Consider the following 26,198-nt stretch of genomic DNA (forward strand, 5'->3'; position numbering starts at 1 on the left):
ACTTTTCTGGTGACTAGACCCTCAAAACAATGGGGGGGCCATTATATAATAAGAATAAAAGACAGGAGCTTGGGGTCATCTTCACAACTGTCAGTTGTCACAACTGTCCACCTCCTGCTGGGCTATCAGCCCCAAGAGGATGGGAATGAGGTCTCTTATATTCACCAGTGTGACCCCCGTGCCCAGCACAGAGCCTTGGCACCAAGCAGGTGCTCAATAAAAATGGAGGGGCCTGGTGACTGAATCTGGGACCCCAGAGACCAGCACCGTCTTCCATGCCCTTGCTCCTGAAGGCAGCAAGATGTAGGAGAGAACACTGCACTGGGAGTCTGGGGCCCTGGGGGCTCTACCCACCCATTCTTCTTTTTTTTTTTTTTTCTAATTGTATGTTTTTCAATTTTAATTCAGTTTTTAAAGGTGATTTTCTACTCATCCACCCTTTCCCGGAGGATTCGTTCACGTGGCAGGCCCTGTGCTGGGTTCTATGGGGATCCAGAGGTGAATACGACACAGTCCTGCCTTTTTTGTGGGGGAGAGAAATGAAGCCAAAAGCCAGTCAGATTGTTGATCTGACCAAGGGCTGCCTAGGGGAGGAGGTGGCTTACTCTCCAGGGCCCAGAGCCCCATCGCTAGGCAGGTGGCCTTGGAGCTGGCCTTTAAGGGTCCCACCGTCCTTTAGGCAGAGGGTGTGTCTGTACAAAGGTGCATCTTGTGGACCTGCAGGGTCATGTGCGTGACGGAAGGTAGGGCTCCAGGGGCGAGGGCAGCAGCCTGGCCATGGAGGGTCTTGGGTGCCACGGCAAGGGGTTTGGAGGTGGCTGGGAACTTTGAGGGGATTCTGAGCAGGTGAATGGCTGGAGGTGGGCAGGGAGAGCTCTCTGGTGACAGCATGGAGGAGGGGCTGGAGGAGGAGCTGGGAGGCAGGAAAGCAGTTGGGAGGCTGCCCCAGGAGTCCAGGTGGGAGAAAATGGGAAGCCCAGGTGTATGGCCCCCCCACCAATTTGGGCTGTGTCTAATCTTAGGTTTTCTGAAAATGGGACCTTCTGTAATACTCAAAGTTCTCCCAGATGGATGTGAGAGCCATTTATGAGGGAGGCAAAATCCATGGAGTGAAAGCCTGGCTTGGGGGATGGGGAGAGGAAGGGTGAGGCGTACTGAGCATCCTACCTGGGACTGCTCTCCTAGATGCCTCCTCTAATGGACCTATGACCTTCTCTGAGCCTCAGTTTCCCCTCGTACCCTGTGAGGCAGTAGAGCATAGTGGTCAAGGCGTTATTCTGGAGACAAACTGCTTGCGTTTGCAGCCTGGCTCTGCCGCTAACCAACTGTGGGATCTCGGCCAAGTTGCTCAATCTCTCTGTGCCTCAACTTTCTCATCTGTAAAACGGGGATAATAAGAGAACCTATCCCCCCCCAGGTCTGTGGAAGGCTTACATGAGACAGTGCGTATAAAGCGCGGGAAACAATTCAAATAAATGTCAGCTGTGATCACCTCTGTGCTCCCCGAGCCCCCAGTATCTCCTTGGTGATCCAGACTCGGAGTAAAATAGGGATGTGCCTCTCTGGCAGAGGGAGTGGACCTGGGGCTGAGAGAAGGCAGAAGCCAGCCCGTCACTGGGCTCTCCCGGCTCTAGCCACCCACTCAGCTCACGGGGGACAGCCAGTTTCACCAGGGGTGCCCTGGACACTCTGGACAGTGGGCGGGGATGGCGGGGCTGCCTTACCCATCGCAGGATCTTTCCCATCCGTGGCCCTGGCCCCGTGAAAGCCAGCAGGGCCTGATACAGATGTCCAGATGTCCTCTGGTTGGGGTGGAGGGGAGTCCTATACCCAGGTGAGAATCACCAGCAGTCGCCTCCCTTCCTTGCATCCATGGGGGCCACTCAGGAGATCCCTGTGGCTGGAGCCAGAGATCCTTGACTGAGAACCTTTGAGCATCACAAAAGATCCCCGTTTTCAGAAACCCTCTGTGTGAAAATCCAAGACTCAAAGCAAAGGACACCCCGCCCGCCCACCCACGCACACCTGGGGATGTATTTTAAAGCCGCAGTGGCCTTTTGGGATGTGGTAAGAGGAGGCTAATTTCCCACTTGCTCTGCTGGTGGGTGGGCGAGTGAAGGACCTTCTCTGGACTGTGGGAAAACCTGCCAGAGAAGCCAAATAGCACTCAGAAGTTTGCCTGAGGGTCTAGAGACACAGCCGCAGGTCTGGGTCACTGACCAGGGTGGAATTCAGGTATTATTTCATCATGATTTGTTAACTAACAGCTCATTTACAGGAAGTAGCCCAGAGTAGTGGAAAGAGCAGGGAGTCAGACACCTGGGCTCGACCCCCACTTACCTGCTGTGTGATCTTTGGCGAGTGGCTTAGCTTCTCTGGGCTTCAGTTTTTCCATCCGCAAAATGGGGCTGGTTGTCAATGCCAGACATTCAAATCACATTGGGAAAATGAGGCTAGGAAAACCCTGGACTGAGTTGCTGCTAAAACATTCTGGGTCTTAGTTTCCTCATCTGTTCAATGAGTGCAGAACCTTGAAAGGCTTTTGGACGTTAAGCAAGATAATACATGTAAAGTGTCTACACAGAGTGGGCTGAGGAAGAGCACGGGGACAATGGTCCCCACATCCTGGTGACCAGAGGATTAAATGGGGTGATATCCGTAAAATGTCTTGCACAGACCCTAAATAAATATAGTTTTTGTCTCCTTCTCCTTCCTCTGCCCCTAAGAGACTTTGGGGCAGTGGGGAGACAAGAGGGGCGGCGCCCCTTGGAAGGCAGTCCCTGGCTCAGCACAGAGCCGGCTCAGGGCTTCTGGGAGAGGGCGAAGTGAATGGATTGAATCGATGTTGTGGAAGCTTTGCTGTTGAGAAACAGGAGGAAGGAAAAAACATCCCCCGAATGGGAGGGAAGCTGAGGGTAAGAGGAGCTGGTTTACAGAAACGTGTGCTCCATGTATGCACCCCAGTTCCATCTGCGGGTACCTTGGGGGGTGGGGTTCAGGCAGTGAAACCTCCATCTCTCCTCTGACCGCAGATGCAAAGGTGGGGATTCTGGAGCCAGACCAGGTCCAGCTGGTCATCTGGGCGAGTTGCTCTGAGACGTGCTTCGCTCCTCTGTGAGATGGCTCAGTGCTCACCTTCAATTACTGCTACCTGGCGTTATTCTCCTCCTCCTCCTCCAAAAGGCAGGGGTGCCGTCTTACTTCTGTGCAAGGTCGGCGTTCAGTAAAGGCTCCCTTGCAAATGCCAGGCTGTTTCCAACCCTGGTCTGTTTCCTTGCCAGGATGCCCATGGCCGAGGCCCCCCAGGCGGCTGGCGGGCAGGGCGATGGAGGTGATGGCGAAGAGGCAGAGCCGGAGGGGATGTTTAAGGCCCCTGAGGACTCCAAGAGAAAAGTCTGCGACTACCTCCGCCTGGCTCCCCTGTGGCTGGCCCTGGTCGTGTTGGCTTCAGTGGGGGTCCTGCTCTGGTATTTCCTAGGTAAGTGCAGGGCCCTTGGGAGAGGTACCTGGGGAGGACTTGGGGTGGTCGAGGGGGCACAGCAGGACAGATCAGGATTCCAGGCTCAGCAATGCCTAGAAACCACTGTGCGACCTTGGACATGCACTTCTCTTTGAGTCTCCCTTCCTGTCCTGTGAGATGGGAGTGCAAGTTCCTTGCTGGGGCCTAGTGCCCCCAGTTCCCAGCAGCTGCGGAAGGAGTGCTCTCCCAGTACCCAGTTCTTGTATAGTGACAAGCTGAAGGAGTGTAAACATTGCCTCCCCGTGCCTGCAGCCCTCCTGGGTTGCCCCTGGGGCTTGGAGCCACCTGGCTCAGCTGGAGGAGGCCCAGTGGTGCCGGTGGTGCTTGGCACCAATTAGTGCTTCTGTTCACTTGAGCCCGGCCTGGGAGCTCTTCTAGGGTGGGGACCATAGTTCTATCACCTCTGGGTCTCCGGGGCCCAGCATGAGTGGGAATGAAGGGGAGGGAGGCACAGAACTCAGGTGTCCAGGGGGGTGTCCATGCACACAGATGGCTTTATACCCCAGCATGGGCACATGTGGAATTCAACCCAGAGGGAATGTGGGCGCGGGGGGCAGGGGAGGGCAAGAATGTCCAGAGCAGGTAGCTCAGGCGTCTCCCATGTCCTGAATTTTGGCCCTCCCTCTCTGGTATCACAGCCCTCAACCAGTCCCCTGGAACCCCAGGAGCAACTGGCCCATGTTCTGGGTCCATTCGTCCATCCTTCTATTCATTCATTCAGTACTGAGGACCTCCTATATGCCAGCTCTGTGCCAGGTTGTAGAGATAGTTCTGCTCTCACCATAAAGCTTGGCATGTGCTAGGACAGAGAAAGCTGATGGGGCCCCAGTGGAACCCTAGCAGGGACAGCCCACCTTGCCCAAGTGATCAGAGACCTCCCATTAAGCACTCTGCAAAAGTTAGATCATTTTCTTACTGACTGCATCTCCTGGTGGAATTTCAGGTCCACTGAAAGGAATGGGGACCCATTTTGGAGCAGCCACTGGGGAGATCAGCCTCGGCCCAGCTCTAAAGGGGGTCGAGGTGGGGGGTTATTCTGGACCCCCCGGGTCGAAGCTGTTAGGAAGCCTGGGTCTGATGAGGACCCACCTGCCGTGATGCCGGATGGGCTGTGATTCCGTTCGGAGCCAAGCAACACAGGCCGGGAGTGGAAGCTGTGTGTATTTCACCACCGGCAGGAAGCCAGTGCCCCAGATAACACGGGGCTGCCGAGGCCTCCTTAGGCTGTGAGATAATTAGTCTTCAGGGGAAACCATAGGGAGTCAGGCTGGAGGCCCAGGAACTCGCCTGCCAATTGTCTTTCTTCTCAGAGTCTGATTTCTCCTGATTACACTCCTAGAGTGAATCACTCCCCTGGGGGTGGGACCCAGGGGGTGAGTGCCCCAAAGCCTCCACTGGGGGAAGCCAACCCCTTCCCCAAAGGGATGAGGACAGAGGAGGCACTTTAGGAGATATCTGAACGATTCCTCCCGCGCTGGGCCAGGCTGGGCTCCGGGTACCGGGCACTGGGCCAGGAGATGGATCAGAGACACGCCGTGTCTGGTCTGGAAGGGGAGCTGGACAAGAGGCCTGTTACACTGGAACAGGATAAGCCTGAAGGAGCGAATGACTGGTTAAGTGGCAGCCTGACCCAGAAAGTGGCCCAGGAGAGGAGAGGGTGGGGGCCGGCTTCCCAAGGCCGGTGGGCCCTGGGCTGGTCCACTTGGAGCCCTGTAGTGGGGCCCTTCATGCCGCCCAGCTGTATTTCCCTGGTCTTCTCCTTCTCCTGCTCTCCTGGGCCAGTTTTATGCTTTCTTCTCAAACCTCCCTCACCCCCCACCCACTTTGCCCCCTGCTTCAATGAGAAAACAGAACCACTCCGAAGAGAAGCCCCATAGATGCCCTCCCAGCTGTACCCACGTGCTCGGCGCTCCGCCCATCCCCACGTGTGAACCAACCCTGCCCCATCTAAAGTCAGCTGTCCTCCTGGCCCAGATCCCACTCCCTTTGTCCTCGTGGTGGCCGGGCTCCAGCCATGTCCCCTCTCTCCTCCGGTGGCATCATCCGTCACTGTACAGCGCTTCTCATTGCTCCTGTACCGAATCCCTCTCGTGCCTACACACACACACACACACACACACACACACACACACACATACACACACACACACACACAGCCATTTCTCTGCTCCCCTCTGCAGCAAATCCCTGTTGTTTGAAAACGCTTTGGTCTCCCGTTCCACGCCTCTTTCGGGCACCCTTTCCGATCTGACTCCCTGCCCCTCACCCCCGAAACTCCAACGGTGCTTGTCAGGGTCACTAGTCCTCACGTTGCAGAATCCAGCGGTCAGTCCTCGTTGCATTTGTCCCATCGGCAGCACATGACCGGGTGCCTCCCTGCCTCCTCCTTGACACATTATCCTTACTTGGCTTCCAGGGCGCCCACACTTTCTTTTCCCTCAGTTCATGGTGGCTTCTCCTCCATGTCCTTTCCTGGTGGAGGGACCCTCCTCCTCCTTGCTTCCCCACCCCCGACATTCCCTTATCCCCTGAAGATTCCCAAATTTTCATTTCCAGTCTGGGCCTCTCCCTTGAGCGCCACTGTATCACCAGGGCCTGCCCCTCCTCCAGGATGTCTAAGTGCATCTCAGACCCCACTGACAGTTAACTCTCTTGTGAATTGTCAGTGTACCTTTTGAGTATATTTTAAAGGGGCTTTCATTTTTAATTGATGTTTACCAGTTGTTAATATAAAATGATATTGAACTATCGATTTTCCATGTTTCAGAGGCAATGTGTGTTTATATATAAGATTTTGGAAGTTCGAGATGTTGAGAAAATGGTATATAACTTTAGGGTATCATCAATAGTGACCTAAGAAAATCCTTTAAAATTGAAAAAAAATGGAGAGAACATCCCAGGTGGTGGCCATTCCATCCTTCCCGTTGCTCCCCTAACTGCTCTCCTTCTTTTACTCCCCAGCCCCAATTTTCCACCAGCACACCTGGTCCTCTCTAACCCCAAAATATACCCTGACTCCAATCACTTCTCTCCCTCTTCACTGTGCAGCCTGGTCCAGTCTCCCCTGGACCACTCTCACTCGGACGACTGCAGGAGCCTCCTGTAGGTCTCTCTGCTTCTGCCCTTGCCTCCTTAGAGCCTGTTCTCAACACAAAGGCAGAGGGATATTTTTACAAAGCAAATCAAATCATCTAACTTCTCTGCTTAGAGCCTCCCAGGGCTCCCGTCTCACTCAGAGCAAAAATCAAAGTCCTCCCAGGGTTGCAAGGCCCTACGTGACCTCCCCCTCGCCCATGTCATCTCCTCCTGCTCTCCCCTAGCCCACTCCTTGCTGTTCCTCAAACATCCAGACAAGCTCCTGCCTCAGGGCCTTTGCACATGCCGGTCTGCTGCCTGAAATGCTCATCCCATAGATTAACATCCACGTGGCTGATACCATCTCCCTCTTCTCTGGCCTCCAAGTTGCAGCCCACACCAGCCCTTGATTTCCACGCCACTTACACCTCTAACGTGTCATGTCCTATGTTTGTTGTTTATTGTCTGTCTTTCTTGTTAGACTACAAGCTCTGAAGGACAGGCTTGTTTTTTCTTTATTATTTTGTTCATTGTTATACTGGTATATTCCCAAGTGCTCTAGGCCAGTCCCTAAACATAGCAGGTTCTCAATAAATATTTATTGAATGAATGAATAAATGACTGAATAGGGGTATAAACCCTGGGCTGTGAATCTATTGTCTTCACATCAGCCAAAACAATCTTTGCAAAACGGAAATCTGATGACATCATCCCTGATTTTAAACCTTTCATGGTTTCCCTTGCTCATTAGGGAAAGACCAAAATCTTGCCCTGCTGATGTCTCAGTCTCTTATTACCCCTCCCCGCTAACTGATTGCTCCAGCCAAACAAGCTTTTGGCCGTGGTCTTTACCATGATCCCTCTGTCGCAGGGCCTTTGCACATGCTATTCCTGCTGCCCTGAAGGCACTTCCCTCTTTCCCCTCTTCCCAGTTTACTCTCCACTCCTCCCATCTCAGATGGAGGGTCACCCTGGCCCAGGTTTTCTTTGTCATGTCCCCCCCTCAATAGCACCTTGTGCTTCTTCAAGATGCTGCTGGCAGATGAATCCCACAGGTTGTATGGTTACTGGGGGAACATCTGCCTTACCCACTACTGTCAGCTCCACACAGGGAGACCCATCTGTCTTGGTTTATTAGTGTACCCCACATAGTAGGTGCAACCTGAACAACCCACTGGACAACACAGAGGTGCTAAACCAAGAACTTGACCTTCTGGGCCCATGTGGGTTCCTTGGCATCTATGTCCTGGACTGATCACTGGGTCAGCTTCTGCCTGGGAGCCTCTGGGACACCATTCATCAGTGGGCCTCTCTCCTCCCTGGCGTTGTGGGGCCAGTTTGCACAAACTACACAAACTCTGAATGACAATGACAAAGATGATGATGATGATGATGGTGGTGGTGCCTTGGAGGCCCAAGATGCTGGAGGCTGAGCTGGGGGTTCAGGGTGGCAGAAGAAGGTGTGGGGGACACAGGAGCCGTCCCCATCTGCTCCCTTGCTTAACTTTGCTGGTTTTTTCCTGGGTAGGGTACAAGGCAGAGGTGACGGTCAGCCAGGTGTACTCAGGCAGCCTCCGTGTGCTCAATCGCCACTTCTCCCAGGACCTTGCCCGCCGGGAGTCCAGTGCCTTCCGCAGTGAAACCACCAAAGCTCAGATGATGGTAGGAAGGATTGCGGGGACGGGAGGGAAGGATGGTGGGAACAAGAAGGGAGAGAGGAGGGGCCTGATCACATCAAGTCAGTGGGTTAGTCCATCCAGAATATTCACTGGGATCAGAGCCCTGTTCCAGGCACGATGGAATGGAGGTGATGTAGGGTGGTGGGAAAGTTAATGGGCTCTGGGGTCAAATGCACTTGGACTAAATCCTGATTGTCCCACTTAGTAGAAGCATGACCTTAGGAAATTAGGGCAGTGCAGGGATGCTGCCCGGACCCACCCACACACCGTCTCTTGCCGGGCAATGGCTTACTTCACTGGGATGGTCTCCCACGGCCAGCACCTGCCACTCTTAGGCCGCAGGACAGCACCCTGAAGGGCGGGCCGGAAGTGCTGAGGAGTTATTCCCAGCAGCAACCCTCAGACTTTGAGAGATGGAGAAGGTGGATAAATACCCCGGCTCCCTTGGCCCTTGGCGGGAGCAGTTCTGAAGATGCCCCCGCAGTCACTCAGAGGTCCCTGTCGGATGGCACCTCAGTTGCCCACAGCTCTGGCCGGTGCCTTCACAGCCGTGAACGGCTGCCTCGCTGCCCATCTGTCTTCCCCACTGGTGTTCCTTGGAATCACCTCCAAATAAACCACCTGCCTCAAGACCCGCTTCTGGGAGACCCACCCAAGGCTCTCTTTCCTTTCGTGTAAAGTGGAGTGATAACAACAGTGCCTGTCTGCAGGGTTGTCGTGGGGTTGAAATGAGAGAGGAGAGAGTGTGGACATTACCTCTGTGCCGTTCAGAGTGCTTTAAGAACCCACGGTCCTGCCATTCCACCCTGCCAGCGGCACTGCCACTGAACACGTGCAAAGACCAACCAGCTGAGCTCCCGTGGCTGGTGGCTGGGGCTGAGGAGGGGAGCCCAGTGGGGCTTCTCAGAGTCGAGGAGTGACTTTTGATGAGGGGGAGAGGCCACTGGTGGTCTGACTGAGGTCAGAGCTGGTAGACGTGGAGGTGTCAGGGGCAGCGCCCGGGTGTAGGGGGAGGGGTAAAAAGATGGAATGAGGTTTGTTTCCCGGCGTGGCCACTGCCCACCGTGTGACCACGGGCAAGCCTCTCTACCCCGTAGGCTCCTCTGTCAAGCAGGGCTGCTGGGAGGGGCAAAGGGCATCCCAGGGCAGGAGGGGGTTTCTACAGAGGGTCACCAGGAGGCTCTGCTTGTTTCCCCTCCTTTTAGCTCAAGGAGCTCATTGCCAGCACCTGCCTGGGTACTTACTACAACTCCAGCTCCGTCTACTCCTTTGGGTGAGTCTCCCGGGTCCCACGACCGGCCCCTGCTAGAACCTTAGACTCAAAGAATGAAAGACACTGTAGGCTTCTGAGGCAATGGCTTCATGTTTTAAAATGGGGAAACTGAGGCACGGAGAGGAAACTTGGCTTCCTGTGTGTGACCTCCCTTCACCCAGCTTGGCTTTCTCATCTGGAGAATAGGCACAATGGTGGGGTAGGGATTACCCTAGACAGTGGCTGTGGGGCCCTTAGCAACGGCCTGACGGGTATCAGGTGAGGACATGGAGGAGTGGTAGGCAGCTGTCCCATTCACTTATGACAGGGTCTGCGGCACACAACCTAACCTCTCGTGCCTCAGTTTTCTCATCTGTGAAATGGGGCTGTTGACAGCCCCTCCCTCAGAGGTTGTTAGGAGGCTTCCACGTGATAGTGGAGAGCAGAGCCTGGCAAGTAGTAAGCGCTCAATGCGCATGAGCCGCAGTTGGTGTCCTCCCCCAGCTCCCATCACGAGCAGGGGTCTGGGAGGGGCCCGCACTCCAGGCTCCGCCCCCAGCCCCTCTCACTGCTGCCACATCAGGGAGGGACCGCTCACCTGTTTCTTCTGGTTCATCCTCCAAATCCCCGAGCACCGCCGGCCGATGCTGAGCTCCGAGGTGGTGCGGGCCCTGCTGGTGGAGGAGCTGCTGTCCACGGCCAACAGCTCGGCCCCTGTTCCCTACAGGGCCGAGTATGAGGTGGACCCCGAGGGCCTGGTGATCCTGGGTCAGTACTGGGGACGGGGAACGTGGGACGGTGTGGCAAGGCCTGGGAAGGCTGCCGCCAGGGCTGGGATGCTCTCGGGGATGGGCCCCCCACCGAGTGGCCAGGAGCCAGGACTGAGGGGCGGGGCATGGGGGAGGGTGGGCAGTCAGGGTCAATGTCAGACAGGCTGGCTCTGATAGTCTCTTCTATTTTTATTTTCATTTTGTATTTCATTTTATTTATTTATTTTTGATCTCTGTTTATTTGTTTGTTCGTTTCCTTTTAACAGAAGCCAGTGTGAAAGACATAGTTGCACTGAATTCCACGCTGGGTACGCGGCTTTGGTTTTTCCTCCCCACTTTCCTTTTGAGTTGGTGTTTTCCTTGGTTTGGTTGAGTGTCAGGGGTCCACATGGCTTCTATGGGTGCAGGGGGCATGGTCTGGGGTTACCCAGGGGGCACCATGGTGGCCTCAGTGATGGGTCCTGAGCAAGACTGGGGGCTTGTGGGGGGAGGGGAGGAGGTATTGTGCACGTGTGAACACGTGTGTGTGTGTGTGTGTCTCTTGTACAAAAGTGTGTGTGTGTTGCGTGTGGGGGGTGTGAGCGAGTAGCAGATTTATTTGCACATCAATGTGACCCTACTTTTCTGTCATGGAATTCCATTTGCCCACAATCTACCATTTCCACTGATGGTAGAAAATAATCTTGCCAATTCGAGGTATATCAATCACCTTGGCTTTAAAACTTGGTCTTTGGGAGATATTTCTGTCACATTCAAGGATACTCCCTCCACCTTTTCCTTCCCTTTCTCAGCCAGCCAGGCTAATCTGCCCTCTCCTCCCACCCCGCCCCCATGTCCTATTGCTAGAGTCACCTTGCTTTTCTCCAAGGGGCTCCAGTCTTCCCACTGAACCCTGGGAAGCAAAGCACCAGCAGGGCCACCATGCTGCACCTCACCAGGGAGCACTGCCCACATTATGGTCTGTGTGACTGGAGACTGCTGCACTTGTGCAGTGTATCACCTAGGCTACTGTACCCTGTGGCTCTGAGCGTGAGCTCCAAAATTCCCAGATTCTTCCTAGACTACCTAGGGAGGCAGAGTTGAAATCCTGGTTATACCTTTTCTCACCTTCCTCTCCTCCCATGTGGCTGCTCACATGCTTATTTCCTTGGTGAATGGAGGTGATGGAGTCAAAGGACAATTTTCAAATACTGAAAATCATGATTCTCATACAAAGATATGAGCACATGTCAAAGATTTATTTAACTCACTGATGAAGGGACCAGTAGGATGTTCCCTCCTTGTGTCCAAAGGAGAGCACAAGAAACAGATCTTGTGCTTATCTATCATCTGTCTATCATCTAACACTGCATTGGTGCACATGTTGCCCTGACCCTTGGTCTGGAATGGGCCTTTCCATTGCCCTTGGCTGTGCTGGGTGTCCACGTGTCCCCAAGTTTCTGGCAGTTGCTTTATAATGATCCTTATTTAGTTCAGTGCATGTCCAGAGACCCTGCCCTCCTGGAGCGCAATGTCTAATGGGCCGAGGATGACAATTCAAGTCCTCTAAATGGGCTTTTGGGGCAGTTTGTCCATGCCAGGCCCCATGCCTGCTCTGAAGACACCAGCTGACCGTGTCCTCACCCCTGCCCTCGGAGGAGCTCTGAGCCCCATGAGGGAGACAGACACGTAAACAGAATCTCACATCACCGAGTGCCAGGGCTAGAATAGAGGTCCCGGAGGCAGTGCAGGAAGGGAATCGTTCTGCCCTGGGGACAGAGGTGGACCCTGGGGGCTGTGACCCAAAGTGGAGGAAGGGACGTGCCTCTAGAGGGAGGAAGGAGTTGCTCCTGACCGGGGGGTCCTGGAAGCCTTCATGGAGGAGGGGGCAACAGACTCAGGATTGGGGGATAGGTAGGAGTCTGTCAGGTCCAGCGGGGAGGGGGCACTCTGGGCAGAGGGAGGAGCATGAGCAAAGGCCAGGTGAGGAGAACACAGAAGGCAGGTTCATTTACTTTCTCCCAGGCTCCCCAAAGATGTTTCTGATTATCAACAGAGACCAGCACATCCCTCTCCACTTAATTTGCTTCACCAAAAAAGTAATTATTAAAATGGAAAAAGCAAAGCATCAGCTTGGAGCAAGATTTAAAGAACATAAACACCTGGGAACAGCCAAGCACCTTTCCCCAGGGGTCCTGACCCTTCCCCTTGCAGATGTCAGAGGTCTCTCCCTGGGGAGGTCAGCTCCCCAGCTGGAGTCAGGATGGCCAGGGAAGAGGGAGTTGAGCAAGAGGCCGCAGTATCAGAGCAAAGCCTGTTCATTCACCTCCATTCCCTTCCTGGTCCTCAGAACCACACAGAGAAGGAGGGGGGACAGGGGTCAGTACTGTGTCCATTTGACAGAACTCAGGGTGGCTGAGTGACTGGCCCAGAGTCACACAGCTGATAAGAGGTGGTGCCCGGACGACCATGCAGAGTCTGGACTCCCCGCATACCGGGCTGCCTCCCACATCCGGGGCTTACTCCCGAATCCTTACTGCTTCCTGGCAGAGCACCCATCCTCCCTGCTTCACAGGCTCGTGATGAGGTTTAAACGACATACTTATGGCAGCATACTAGCTTGAGCTCACTTCCTCTACCCGGGCTGCCTCCCAGCCCCACTGGAACACACTCCCTTCTCTCCACCTGACATGAAGCCCTCAGCCCGCTCCCCTTATTGCTTGGCCATCCCACTGGTCTCCCGGCCTCCTCAGCTTTGCTCCCAGTAGCCAGAGGAGTCTGTGATCCAAGCCCGACCGTGTCCCAGCCCTGCCTAACCTTCCATGGCTCCCACGGCCACAGGAGGAAAAGGCTTCTCTCCTGGGTGTGATCTGGGCCCTGCCTCCCTCCTCCCACTTGCCCTCCTGACTCAAAGTCCCCTGTCCGCCCCGGCCTGCGGCCCCTTCCTCACTCTGTGACCTCCCAGGACTTCCCTGGGAGCCCTCCCTTCCGAGCTATTCCGCCCAGTACCTGCATCTTTCCCTGCTACTCTCGTTGCTCCCGGGAAGTGACGGGACCTTTCTCTGGCACTCGCCTGGCATGGAGAGCTCAGTGAGTGCTAAGGGAACGAATGAATGAACCAATGAATGAGTGCATGGTTGAGGAGGCTGGGAATGGAAGCAGGAGGGAAACAGAAAGCTGGGATATAGCATATCTGGGCTGATCGCCATCCAGCTGCTCTCCCCACCCCACCCCTGCTTGCGTGAGGACCTGACAAGGCTGGGCCCACGGCGGGTCTCTCCTCCCAGCTAACAGGGGTCAGGGGGCCTGTCCCTCTCCCCACTCCAGGCTGCTACCGCTACAGCTACGTGGGCCAGGGCCAGGTCCTCCGGCTGAAGGGGCCCGACCCCCTGGCCTCCAGCTGCCTGTGGCACCTGCAGGGCCCCGAGGATCTCATGCTCAAACTCCGGCTCGAGTGGATGCTGGCTGACTGCCGGGACCGGCTGGCCATGTATGATGTGGCTGGGCCCCTCGAGAGGAGGCTTATCACCTCGTGAGTCCCTGGGAGGGCGGGGGGGGGGAAGGTTGGGAAGGGGGTGACGGTGTGGGGTCAAAGCCACACCCAGTGTTCTGAGACAAGGGGCTGTGTGACCCCAGGCCCTGGTATTTGGTATCCGGGAGACAGGCCAGCCCAGAGGGAGATGGTGAGGGGAGACTGGAAATGGCTATGTGCTGTGAGCAATCCCCTTCCCCTCCCCCAGCCTCAGTTTCCCCATTTGTAACAAAACAGGTGTGCTAGATGACCCCTAAGGTCAGCTCTGGGAGGCGACGTGATCTTGTTAGAATGCTCCAGAGTCTGGCAGCCCTAGACTTCCAACCATACTCTACTGCTTTCTAGCAGTGTGCCCTAAGCCAAGTTACTTTGCCTCTCTGCACCTCAGTTTCCTCACCTGTAAAATGGGTGCACAGCCATGCCTACCTTGCAGGGTTATTGTGAGGAGTTAAATCAGACCTGCTGGGCCAGGCTCCTCACACATAGTAATGCTGTCCATTATTACTATACATTAAATGTATCCATTAAACATTCAGTAACTGCTATCCATTACTACTATCATTATATATAGTCGAGTTGGGGCTGGGTCGCGAAGGGCATGGAATGCCAGGAGCAATCTGAACTTTAATACTTGCTAAGTGAGGAACTAACAGAAAGTTCTTGAGCAGAGGAGAAGGGCTTTAGGATATGACATGGAATGCAGAAGGCAGGCAGGTGGTGGGCCGTGGGGAGACCATGAAGGGGCTGGAGATGGCCTTGGCCTCCAGGAGCCTGATCACACCCCCACGGGGTGGGAGAGGGGCGTAGGTCTGTAGGAGGTCAGGCGAGACCCTGGTGCACCGGGCTGCTGCCTTCTCTGTCTTTCTCAGGCACCCAGCTTTCAGCTTTCGGGATGGGGGTGGGACCTGCATGTTCAGATCAAGGGCAGTCCTGAAGGGCGAGCTGGGTGAAGATTCTCCCTGGCCCCCTCCCCCGGGGCCTCTCTGACTCTCCAGGGTCTGAGGCTGCGCTCTCATCTGCAGCCACCCCCACCCCCGCCCTGCCCTGCCACGTGCTGACCGCAATCTGGCATGTGCGTGTGCGTGGGCTGGGTTCCTGGAGGGCTCTGGGGAGCGCAGAGAAGCTAGACACAGCTCATTTCCAGGCCTGATGAGGGTGGGGACGCTTCAGCCCTTTTCCTGGGGCTTCTCCAAGTGCCCCCTGCAGCCTGCTGTTGCAGAGGGGACCTGACTGACGGCTCAGCTCTGTCCCTACTCACTGTGGCACCAAGTGGCTCACTCCGTCTCAGACCCTTGGAGAAGGTGTAAAATGATGGGTCAGACAAGACTAGGGGGTCCTCAGACTTGCACCCCAGACCATGAAGGGGGAACTTCGGTGGTAATGGGAAGACGGGGGGCGGGGGTGGAGGCTAAGTAAATAAAAGAAATCCCCAATATTAAAAGCAACCATTAAAGGCGACCTCAGGTCCCTCTTAATCCGAATATCTTACCTACCACCTGCTGGAGGAGAGGCGCAGTGGAGGCGGGGAGGGCCTGGTACCGGAGGGTGGACCCCTCCCCTCGCCCCCCACAGTGAGATCAAGCCAGTGGTGGTCAAAGCAGGAGGATGAGGAAGTGGGGACCAGTGCCTGGGCAGGCGGAGGCCAGGGGAAATGCCCCTTCCCAGGACCCTGGGGCACCAGGACCCTCCTGGGGAAATTCCTGGGATTGCTCAGTCTTCCCTCCACAGCAGCCGGGGTGGCCAGGGCTGCTGTGGGTGGTGTTTTTGAGGCTGTGCTTGGATTTCTCGCACTTCGCTGGGTGCCTGCAGTCCCCCGCATGGCCGCCCACTCCCACCGGTCAGGGCCAGAGCCCCAGAGCCGGCACCCAGCCAGGCAGTACCTTGCAGCTGGATGTTAGCGTGCCCCCTGCGGGGGAAGCAGGGTTATTAGCTTTCTGGGAATTGGTCTACCGATTAGCAAGGGCTCCAGAGAATTCTGTCGGAGGCAAGGGGAAGTTTGGCAGAGGTTGGCAAAGAGTGAGGGAGAGGGAAGCCAGGAGCACCCCGCCTGAGATGGGCCGACCATGGGCATGGACACAGCAGGGGTGCCAGGCGCTGTCACAGGCGGTGCCTAGCGTGGGTCTGTCTCTGCTGTGGACCCAGGGTGGGGCCTTGGCACGTTCATGAGCCTGGGTTTCCCCACCTGGAAACCAAGCTGTTGACCTTGACAATCTCTGAAAAGCCTTTTCAGGGCTGACATTCCTCTAAGAGTCTAGAATTCTAAGATACTGCTATTTCCTCTGTGCCTTCCCCATGGCAAGCTCTGGGTAGAATCCTGGGGTGCCCAAGGGATCACCAGATGGCACACCTGTCTTCTCTCTATTCCAGCCCAGAACAGGGCCAGGGGTCAGGTGTGGCCAGCCAGCAGGCATAGTGCCAGTCTGGTCTGCCTGCTGGGCACTCAGGGGTCACAGGGATTCTGAGGGGGTGGAGGGGTGCTATGGGACTGGAATCAGCCATCATAGCCGAATTGTAAGCTCCAGAAGTCTGGGTAACCTCTTGGCTTCTCTCCCCTGAGGAGCTGGCCTGACCCTTACAGGGCCTCCAGTCAGCCCCCTGGGCCAGAGACGGTCAGACACTTGCCTGATGACACACAGCGGACTAACCGAAGACCCAGATATATAGGCTGCCAGTCCCTCCTCCTCTGCTCCTCCCGGAAACCCACTGCCCTCCCTGATGCCTGTCTCAGACCCCGCCACCCCCCTCGCCACCTTTCTCTGTCCCACCAGGGTCTATGGCTGCAGTCGCCAGGAGCCCGTGGTGGAGATCCTGGCATCGGGCGCCATCATGGCGGTGGTCTGGAAGAAGGGCCTGCACAGCTACTATGACCCCTTCGTGCTCTCCGTGCAGCCCGTGGCCTTCCAGGGTGAGGGGTCAGGGGTCCCTAGGGGATGGGAGGGGCACAGTGGCGGAAGCCAGGGCTGCTCCTCGGGCCTGCCTTCACCCTCTTTGCTCTGGTTGGGGATGGGATGGGGGAGGGAAGGTTCTGGAAGCGCCTCTGCTCTCCAACCTCACCCCCACCCGTGGACCCCCTTTATCTCTTTCTATTCTCGCTCCATTTCCCCCACCTTCTCCCTCACCCCCTCCCCTGCCCCTCTCTCCCTCCCTCACTCATCACCCCTCATTCTCTCTCCTGCCCTCTTTCTGATTCTCTTTCCTGAGTTTACTGTCTGTCTTCCCTCCTCTCTCTGTCCTCCCCTGCCCCTCTTCCCTCTGCACCCACCCTGGCTGAGCCTGGAGCGTGGGGTCCGCCAGACAACCCTCTCACACCAAAGGTCAGCCACACAGTCGTCCCTGGAGATGGTGTAGGATGCTCAGGGGAGGGCGGTTCACAGCATTCCTTGGGAAAGGGTCCCGCAGGCTGCCCCACTGAGACTTCCCCACTCTCCTCCTGCTTCCGGATTCCCCCTCCTCCACCGCCTTTCTCAGGAAGAGCACGTCCCACCCTTCACACCCGATGGCTGGCTGTCCTGGGCTGTCCTGGGCTCAGTGGAAGGGAGGGTTACAAACAGGAGCTACACAAAGAGCCTCTCCCCGCCTCTGCCGTCAGTCTACCTCTTCCCACCGGCTTTCCCCTCCCTCCCCTGGTGTCCACCCCATTGGTCTCCTGCTAGTGACCCAGGTCCACAGGTGACCCCCCCTGGGAGTCCCTGGAGCTAAAGAGGTGCCAGAGCTGCCCGTTCTCATAGGCGTCTCTGACATAGCTCTACGGGGAGGGAATGGGGGGCTTTAGGGCCCCTGACTTCCATAGAAGGTGTTGTGGTAGCTGGGAACACACCTGCTCCCCATGCCTCGCCCTCTCACTGTGTGACCTCAGCCAAGCTGCTCCTCTTCCCCAAACCTCATCTTTGAAAAGGGGAACGATTCCCCCTCCCCAACCCCCGTAACTGTGAGGCTGGCGCAGCAGTGAACACATTCAGTAAACCGTGAAGGGTTGCACAGCTGATGTCAGTAGTGAACATTTATTGAGCACTTACTACATACCACGTCTGTTTAATCCACTCAACTACCCTATGAGGTATGTACTATTATTGTCCCTGTTTCACAGGTGAGGAAACTGAGGCCCAAGGTCACACATTCACACTCAGTCATCAGGCTGTACTGTTTAGTTGTAGTAGGGGGCGTGGGCTTCAGCTGCCCCCCACCTGCTGGCAGGTGCAGCGGGGTGGGTCCAAGGCACCCTGTGTAACTTCTGTTCTCCGGGCCAAGCCTGTGAGGTGAATCTGACCCTGGAGGGCCGGCGGGAGCTGCAGGGCGTCCTCAGCACGCCATACTTCCCCAGCTACTACTCACCCAGCACCCACTGCTCCTGGCACCTCACGGTGAGCCCACCTACCCTCTTCCCAGAGCACCCTGTAGACCTCCGGGGATCCCAGCTGGGAGGGGAACACTGTCCTGCCTCTGCTGAAGCACCCACAGGCTGAGCTCTGGGTACCACTCCTTCCAGGGTGGGTGGGATGGCTCTGTTGCCATGACGATGCCTGTTTGCTGAGTGACTGACAGACCTCAGCCCCAGCTGGCACTCTGTGTTGGCAGGCCTCTTCCCCGCCTTTGTTGTCCTGGGGGGTGGGACCACCGCCTGGCCGCAGCCCATGGGCCACCTGGTGACTAGCTCCTCTGTCCCAGGTGCCCTCCCTGGACTACGGCTTGGCCCTCTGGTTTGATGCTTACACTCTGCGGAGGCAGAAATACGACGTGCCGTGCACCCAGGGCCAGTGGACCATCCAGAACCGGAGGTACCCGCCCGGAACCCCCTTCCTGTCCCTGCAGGTAACCCCCGTTGGGAGCCCAAGTCTGGGACCTCAGAGGGGCATCATGAGAAGAGAGCAGAGGTCAGGCCTGTTGCCTCACCCTTGACCCAGTCCCTGTCCCGGCCCCCAACCCGGGCCTCAGCCTCCCCTCCTGCCACCCAGAAGTCTCAGGCACACATTTGTCATCAGCCACCTTAGATGTTGATCCTAGTTAGAGTGAAATGGTTTCACTTCCTTGGGTGCTGTCACCCCAAATCCTTAAATGAGATGATGCAGAGCCACAGGACTCAGCAGTGCTAGAGTGCCTTTCCCTAAACCCACCCAAGTGCAAATGGAGGCATCTCTTGCCTCCTCCCTGCTGTTGGCCAAATTCAAGAGGCTTCCCGACTGTGAAGCTGCAGAGCTGGTGTCCGTGCCGCTTTTGCTAACCTGACCACTTCCCAGGGCCACCCTGCATCACCCGTGCCCCCTGTGGGGCGCCAGCCCTTGCTATCTGTCCTGCCCTTGGCCCCCCGGTGACAAAGTTCCTGAGGAAGAATTGAGTCCCTTGGGGAGGTGGGCAGGACATAGCGTGCCCAGGCCATCCTCTGGTCAGCGTGCCTGCATTTTGATCAGTAGGATGAAGGCTGGGAAATGCCCACTGCGGCTGGCACTCTGCGGGCCACTGGTGGTCCTGACGGCTGCAAAGGAGTGGGGTGGGCAGGGAAGCAGGGAATGGAGGCAGTGCAGACGAGCTTTCCCTGGTCTGGGGAGTGAAGGAGAGAACTAGGGCATTCAAGGGAGGGGATATTTACAATGGGAGGGGCTCTGTGTCTAAATGCTGTGGGGGAGCGTCCCTTAGAGGCAGAGAGGATGGGTCAGGCACAGGGGATAACGGGACGGGAGGGGAGTGGGAGGCATGGAGGGAAAGCAGGACACCCTCCCATGGCTCCATTTTTGCAGGGGGCAGAGGCTTGGGGAGAGAGAAGGGATCTCAAAGTAGCCTTGCAAAACTGGGGAGACCCCTCCCCACCTGCAGTCCAGAGATGCTGAAGAGAAGATTCTACATCTAGTAGCAGATTGGGCCTCTGCTCGCCTTCCAACCCTGAGATCCTAGGGGTCTAACAGAGGCTGGGATTCTAATATGCAAGGTTCTTGATTTCTTGGTTTCACAGATTTTGAGTATCCAAGATTCCAATACACTAAAATTGGAAAGTTCTAGGACTCTGGAATTCTTGGATTCTGGGGTTGGTGTCCACGTTCACCAATGCTTGTATTTTTTTTTTTTTATAAATTTATTTATTTGTCTTTTATTTGTGGCTGCGTTGGGTCTTTGTTGCTGCGCGCGGGCTTTTCTGTAGTTGCAGCGAGTGGGGGCTACTCTTCGTGGCGGTGCACGGGCGTCTCATTGGGTGGCTTCTCTTGCTGCAGAGCACGGACTCTAGGCTTGCGGGCTTCAGTAGTTGTGGCACTCGGGCTCAGTAGTTGTGGCGCACGGGCTTAGTTGCTCCGTGGCATGTTGGGATCTTCCTGGACCAGGGCTCGAACCCGTGTCCCCTGCATTGGCAGGCAGATTCTCAACCACTGCGCCACCAGGGAAGCCCAACGCTTGTATTTTGCTTATCGGTTGATCCTTTTGAAAAGCATCAGCCAGACGAAAGGGGACAGGGATTGATGATGCTCGTCGACTCGTCATCATCCTTTCCAGGGATTTTGCAATTTATCAGGGACCGTGATTAAAAGGAAAAAGAAGACACGCTGAGGGTGTGAGTTCAGGCCTGTGACGTTTGGGGGTGATGTCAAGTGGTGTGACTCTGCCCCGGTGCCTTTTGGAGAGCAGAAGGCATCTTGTTCCACGGGTCCCAGCATGTGGGTGGCATTTCTGGGCTTGGCTGCCTTGATCCTCTGTGGTGCTCCCTCAGGGCCCCTCCCCACCTGCCTGGGGGCTGCGCAGACTGAGGATGGCTGGGCTCACCCCCCAGTGTCAGGAGCCCAGAGTGACCCTGAGAGTGGTCCTTGATTCGCGGTTCTCCACACGATGATAACGTTTTTTCCCGCCACCCTCTCAACCCCAGAGCTGAATCTGATATCTCGATGAGGGGCTAGGAAGGGGTGAGAAGGGCCTGGGTCTGATGCTCCCACACTTACCCCCCACCGCCATGGCTATTCCATTAGCTGGGAGCCGGGCTCTGGCACCAGGCGCCCCATTCCACCTGCTTGGTGCTCAGCACAGGGCATCAGTTCATGGCCCGACAGCCTGTGATGTCAGAGGCATCATCATTCCATTTCCCAGAGAAGGGAATCGAGGCTCAGTGGGATTAAGTAGTACCCAGATGGGTCCGCAGTCAGGGCCTCTCTCCCATGCCCACCACTAGCCATGAACAGCAGGACACACGGTGGTCCACGACGTGCTCCCCTGCAGGGCCTTCTTCCTGCCTCCCTGACGTAGCCAGGAGGGTCGGGCAGAGGTGTGGGCACTGGGTGCTGGGACTTCATGAGCTACCCTTGGGTTTCAGGTGTGGACCGCAGATGGGGAGAGTCTTCATCAGAAGGAATGATAGTGCGAGGGTGAAATTTCAGGCACTGTGACAGAGTCTATCGGGGCTGGAGGGGTCTCACCCTCCCCACTGTCTCAAAGCACCGTTGAGCTATAGAAAGTGGGTTGGGCTGATAATCGAGCCCTACCCTCACCCATTGTACAGGTGGGAAAACTGAGGTCTAGGGAGGACTAAAGACTTGCCTTCTTGTCCTTGTCTTTTTGCACTTTTGAAGTGGTGGCGAGGGACCAGGGTGCAGCTGGGTGGCGGGTGGGGTGAGAGGGTGAGGCTTGACAAGGCCCGGCACTCCCACCCCCTCCTCTCTCTTCTCAAGCCTCCCCCACCTGCTGGGGGGTTGAAGATGTGCTTGTGGGAGTCTGGTTACCTGGTTTCTGCATGTAACTCTGGGTACACTCCCTTCCTCATCTGTAAAACAAGGGGGTTAGGCCTGCCCAGGGTCCAGGGCCCCAACTTTTCATTATTTACCCATCTGAAAGATGTCTTCCAATAAGTTGTGTTTATTAGCTCCTAATGAAATGTCATTCCAAGTTGGGCTGGAGAGGTGGAAAGAGCTTAGCTGTTGAAATGAGACACAGCAGTGTTCAAACCCTGGCTCCTCTTCTTCTATTCAGCAAGGACTCACCCCTCTCAGCCTCAGCTAACTCATCTGGAAAGTGGGCATGAAGCAGGTCCCCATCCAGGGAGGAGTAAATGAGATCGTGGGTGGAGGACGCCGGCTCCTGCAGGCCGGGATAGGCAGGAGCTCCAGAAGGCACCGGCCATGAGTTCGTAAGTGGCTCTGGACTCTGCACCAGGCAGGCCCAGAGCTCAGGTGCCGTTTCCTTCATCCTCAGCAACGTGGTGAGGAAACAGGCCCCGCACTGCCTCCTTCATAGACCGATGAGGGACTGAGGCACAGAGAGGCAAAGGCATTCACACAAAGTCACCCAGCTCGTGACTAGAGAAACCAGAGCTGAGCTAGGCAGTGTGATCCAGAGCGTGTGTGGCGGCGTGCGGGCCTGTGTGCGCACGTCCACGCACGTACGCGTGCTCATCTGTGCGCTCACAATCAAGCAGAATCTTCCTGCAGAGCCTCCGAGCAGCTGTGCCGGCTGTTCCCTCCCTTGGCCAAGCCATCCCGACTAACGCACTGGCATCCTGCTGAGGGGACAGACAGCTTCTGGGGCTCTCCTCTCGCCAGCTCCGAGAGCAGCCTGGGAAGTCCCATCCCTGTCTTCTCAGACCTTCGTTAAGGGTCCGGGGTCCCCCGGTGGGGACTCGTGGCCCCCTGGCCCCAGGCTCCTGCCCGTGTCTGAGTGTGGAAGGGAAGGCAGAGGTGTACCTCCAGACTGTAAGCACCGGACAAACCGTTTCCTCTAGTTCTCATCTTTTTTGATAACCATCAGCCTATGTAGTTGCTGGGAAATTCTTTGAATAAGCATTTGTTGGAAAATCTGCTTGTGTGGGTGGCAAAGACACAAGAGGTCTGGGGAAGGGTGTAGATTTCCAGGCACAGGATTTGTAGGGAGGGGGAGGCACAGTCCTGGGGCCCAGAATGGCCATTGACGAGGAGCGACAGAGGGTGGGTGTGGGGAGAGGGTGTCTCACCCCTCAGGTGCCAGCACAGTGATGAGGAGAGGCTGGCCCGGGTTCCCTCCACGGACGGGGCATCCTTGGGCACGTCACCTCACTCCCCTGAGCCCTTTCTGCCTTCCCCCCACCTCCCTGTTTTCTCCCCAGTTTCTCCCCAGCAGAGGCCTCATGCCCTTTGAGTGGCCTGGGGGCGTGGGAGGGAGCTGACCTTGTGAAATCCGGCTACCAGCTGCTGGGTTTCGCGGAATCCACTCTGGCTGGGAGTCAGTGCGGCACAGGGTTCCCCCTTTCCGGGAACCTGCCTCCTGCCACCTTCCTCCCCTGTGATGTCACTTTTCTTGTGATCAGCCCAACCATTTCCACTTCACCGATGGGGACAGGCAGAGCCACTGGCTCCTCAGGCCTGCTGGAGCCCCTCAGGCCCGGCCTGGCTATGGGGCGGCCCTTCTGCTCCTTTGATCCCCTGGGCGGCCACAGAGGCTCCTTGGGCACTGCCGGGTGCTGGCGATGAGGACGGAGGAGCTCCAGCTGCTGCCCTTGGTGAGCTCACAGCCGACGATAGCAGCTGGTTTTCAAAGAAATCATTTCTCACACATGCCATAAAACATCCTACCAGGGAGCTATCACCCCATCTTATAGACGTGAAAATAGGAGCTTGCTGAGGTTGAACCAGATGCCCAAGGTCACACAGCTGGTTCGTGTGGCAGAGCCCAGCCTCAGCCTCAGCTCTGCAGCTTCAGGTCCACCACTCTGGCCACCAAGTGAGACTGCTGTCCTCCCTTTTTTAGTGCTTGCCTTCGCTGACTGTCTTTCCCATTTAACCTGTCTTTAGGGAAGGCAATGCATGTATGTGTGTATCCATCCATCTGTCCTTCCATCCATCCTTCAATCCTTCCTTCCATCCATCTATCCATCCATCTACCCATCCATTTATCCATCCATCAATACACCAACCCACCCTTCCTTCCTTCTATCCATCCATCCATCCATCTAGCATCCAATCTTTCTTGAACTCCTCCCTGTGTAGAGTTGCTGACATGCAAGGTTGACCGGATCCCTGCTTACTGTCTAGGTGAGGCAAGAAGGAAAATTCTCCAAATCCAGAAAAGTGAGAAAACAAGGCAGGCCCTGGTGCAAAAATGTGCCTTCAGACCCCCAGCACTTAGTAGCTGAGATGAGACGTGGACTCCACAGCTTTCAGACTTCTGGTGCTCCTTGGAGAGGGTTTGTGGGGAGGGGCCAGCATTTGGTGGATGGGGAGGGACTGGAGAGCCAGAGGACGCAAACCCTCATGCAGAAGGCACTGCGGCAAGAACCAGAAACGATGACGTGCAAAGGGGCCAGGCCAGTGCGTAGTTCCTCGAAGCAGGCTGCGTGGGGGAGAGGGAGGGAGGGAGGGACCTGGTTAGCTGGGCCACACGTGCCCTGCCTAATTGGGGCAGCCTCTGATCACTTCCAGCCAGTGTTTCTAGGGCTTATTTTTCAGAAGCAAGAATCTAAGATGTTATGTGAAATTAGCTGGCAACTACATTTGAAAAAAAGTTTTTAATACTGCATAGGCTAAATAGATCATCTTTAGGCTGATTCAGCCTGAGTTGCCAGATTACAGCCTCTGCCTTGAATTCTTTTCTGGCTCCTGATAACGGAGAGCCTTGCCCCAGGAATTCTGCCACCTCCTGTCTGCCCCAGGCCTCCAGGGTGAGAACTAAATGCTGCCCAGGCTGAGCAGGTTCTTGAGTACCAGGCTGAGCCACAAGCTGATCCTGGAATCCTCTCTTGGATGCCAGTAGAGAAATGTCCTATCGGCAGACGCTGGTGCCTTAGAGCCTCTGGCCAAGGCTTGAGGTGACCAGGCAGCCCTCAAATTCTTATAAACTGAAACATTCCACTGCCCTCCAACCCGGCTCTGGTTCCTTCCCTGTCTCTCCACAGTCTCCCGTGACCGTCTGGGGACAGTGCCCCAGGCCCCTGAACCTTAAGCATGTTCAGGAATGCACCTGATTCCTCATTTCCCCCTGCCCGGTATTTCCCAGCCCCCAGATCCCCTGTCCACTCCCCAGGGCAATTCTCTGGGGATAGTAATCCATGATAGCATTTGTTTATCTACTTTAAAAACAAACCACAACCCCCCCCCACCCCCGCCATGCTTCCTTAGTTTTAAAAGGATAAGGACGAGGCTTGTTCAGGAGCGCCCCCTGGTGGCACCTCATCCCGCTCTGGTCCCCCTGGGCTGCAGAGCAGTGGTTCTCAAAATTTTCCATCTCAGAACCCCTCTATATTCTTTAAAATTACGGCGCGCCCCAGAGAGTTTTATGCCTTGTATAAAAACTATATTTGTAACCTATCTTTACAGTATTAGAAATGAAAACTGAGAACATTTTAAAATATTTATCAGTTCATTTAAAATAATAAGAAACCCATTACATTTTAACATAAAGGCCATATTTTATGAAAAATTAATTATATTTTCCAAAACTAAAAACATTTGGTGAGGAATAATATCACTGTTTTACATTTTTGCAACTTTCTTTAATAATTGGATTAGTAGACCACAACTGAATCCCCACACCTGCTTCCGCATTCAATGGGTTACACATCACATAGTCTCTGGAAAATTCCACTCTATCTTGTGTGAGAAGAGAGTGAAAAAGGCAAATGATACCTGAGAATTATTATAAAAATTATTTTTACTTTGGACCCCAAGGGGTCCCCAGACCATACTTTGAGAACTGTTTCTTGGTATGGGGGCAAGAATATGGTCACTGCAGGCAAACAGTATGGGGAAACTAAACCTCAGGCCAGGTCTGAGGGGGGTCATGGGGACATGAGGGCTCAGCCCCCAGAGCTCATGTGGCAGTGAGGGTCAGGGTGCACCCCCCCACAGAGGAGGCTGGGTGGAGCCTCCTGGGTCCTGAGGAGCCTGGATTCTCGTCCAGCTCAGCACTTCCTTTCCTGAGCCTCATCTGCAGAGCGGGAGGAGAACAATTCCTCCTCACAGGGTGGAGTTGCTGTGAGGACCTCAAAATCCCCATGCAATGAGGCCTCCAACTATTATTGAACTATTAAATGCTTGCCATGTTCTGGAAGTTCTGAGGAAGCCTCTGGCCCCTGGGAATTAGGGGACCAGCTCTGTGGGCTGCTGCATCTGCTGCGGGATGTTCCCATCATGCTTTGGGGCACTCCCACTTGCTCTCTTGACTTCCTCCTACCTTCTCTGCCGGAGGCATTTTCACCTCTCTCTGCAGACCTTTCCACCCGTGTTCTGGGTGTTTCCCTCACCTGTAAAGGCATTCCTGCTTGCTCTGTGAGGATACTCCCTTCCCTGTGGGAGGCATTCCTAGGAGCTGATGGGGCCGACCCATCTGTTCTGTTGAGGGTGTCCCGCCTGGGAAGGCAGGGAACCCCAGGCTGCTCTCTGGGGAGGGTCCCGCTGCTTGGGGGGCGTGGCTGCGCCTGCTGCATGAAAGCATGGCCTCTTGCTCTGTAAGGCCA

General features: G+C 55.7%; 1 protein-coding gene across 1 annotated transcript in view; it reads left to right on the plus strand.

The window, feature by feature from the left end:
- Positions 1-3,241: 3,241 nt before the first annotated feature.
- The window catches only part of TMPRSS6 (transmembrane serine protease 6), a gene marked incomplete at its 5' end in the record, with an annotated part of 32,267 nt that continues 9,310 nt past the window's right edge, over positions 3,242-26,198 (plus strand). Inside the window, 10 exon segments of the mRNA XM_082420023.1 lie at positions 3,242-3,259; positions 3,262-3,478; positions 8,124-8,257; positions 9,480-9,547; positions 10,110-10,294; positions 10,563-10,604; positions 13,603-13,807; positions 16,576-16,712; positions 18,056-18,168; positions 18,473-18,582. Of these exon segments, the coding sequence (XP_082276149.1) occupies positions 3,242-3,259; positions 3,262-3,478; positions 8,124-8,257; positions 9,480-9,547; positions 10,110-10,294; positions 10,563-10,604; positions 13,603-13,807; positions 16,576-16,712; positions 18,056-18,168; positions 18,473-18,582 (1,229 nt within the window).

The sequence above is a fragment of the Balaenoptera physalus genome, assembly GCF_965194825.1.
Source record: "Balaenoptera physalus genome assembly, chromosome: 13".
Taxonomy (NCBI): Eukaryota; Metazoa; Chordata; class Mammalia; order Artiodactyla; family Balaenopteridae; genus Balaenoptera; species Balaenoptera physalus.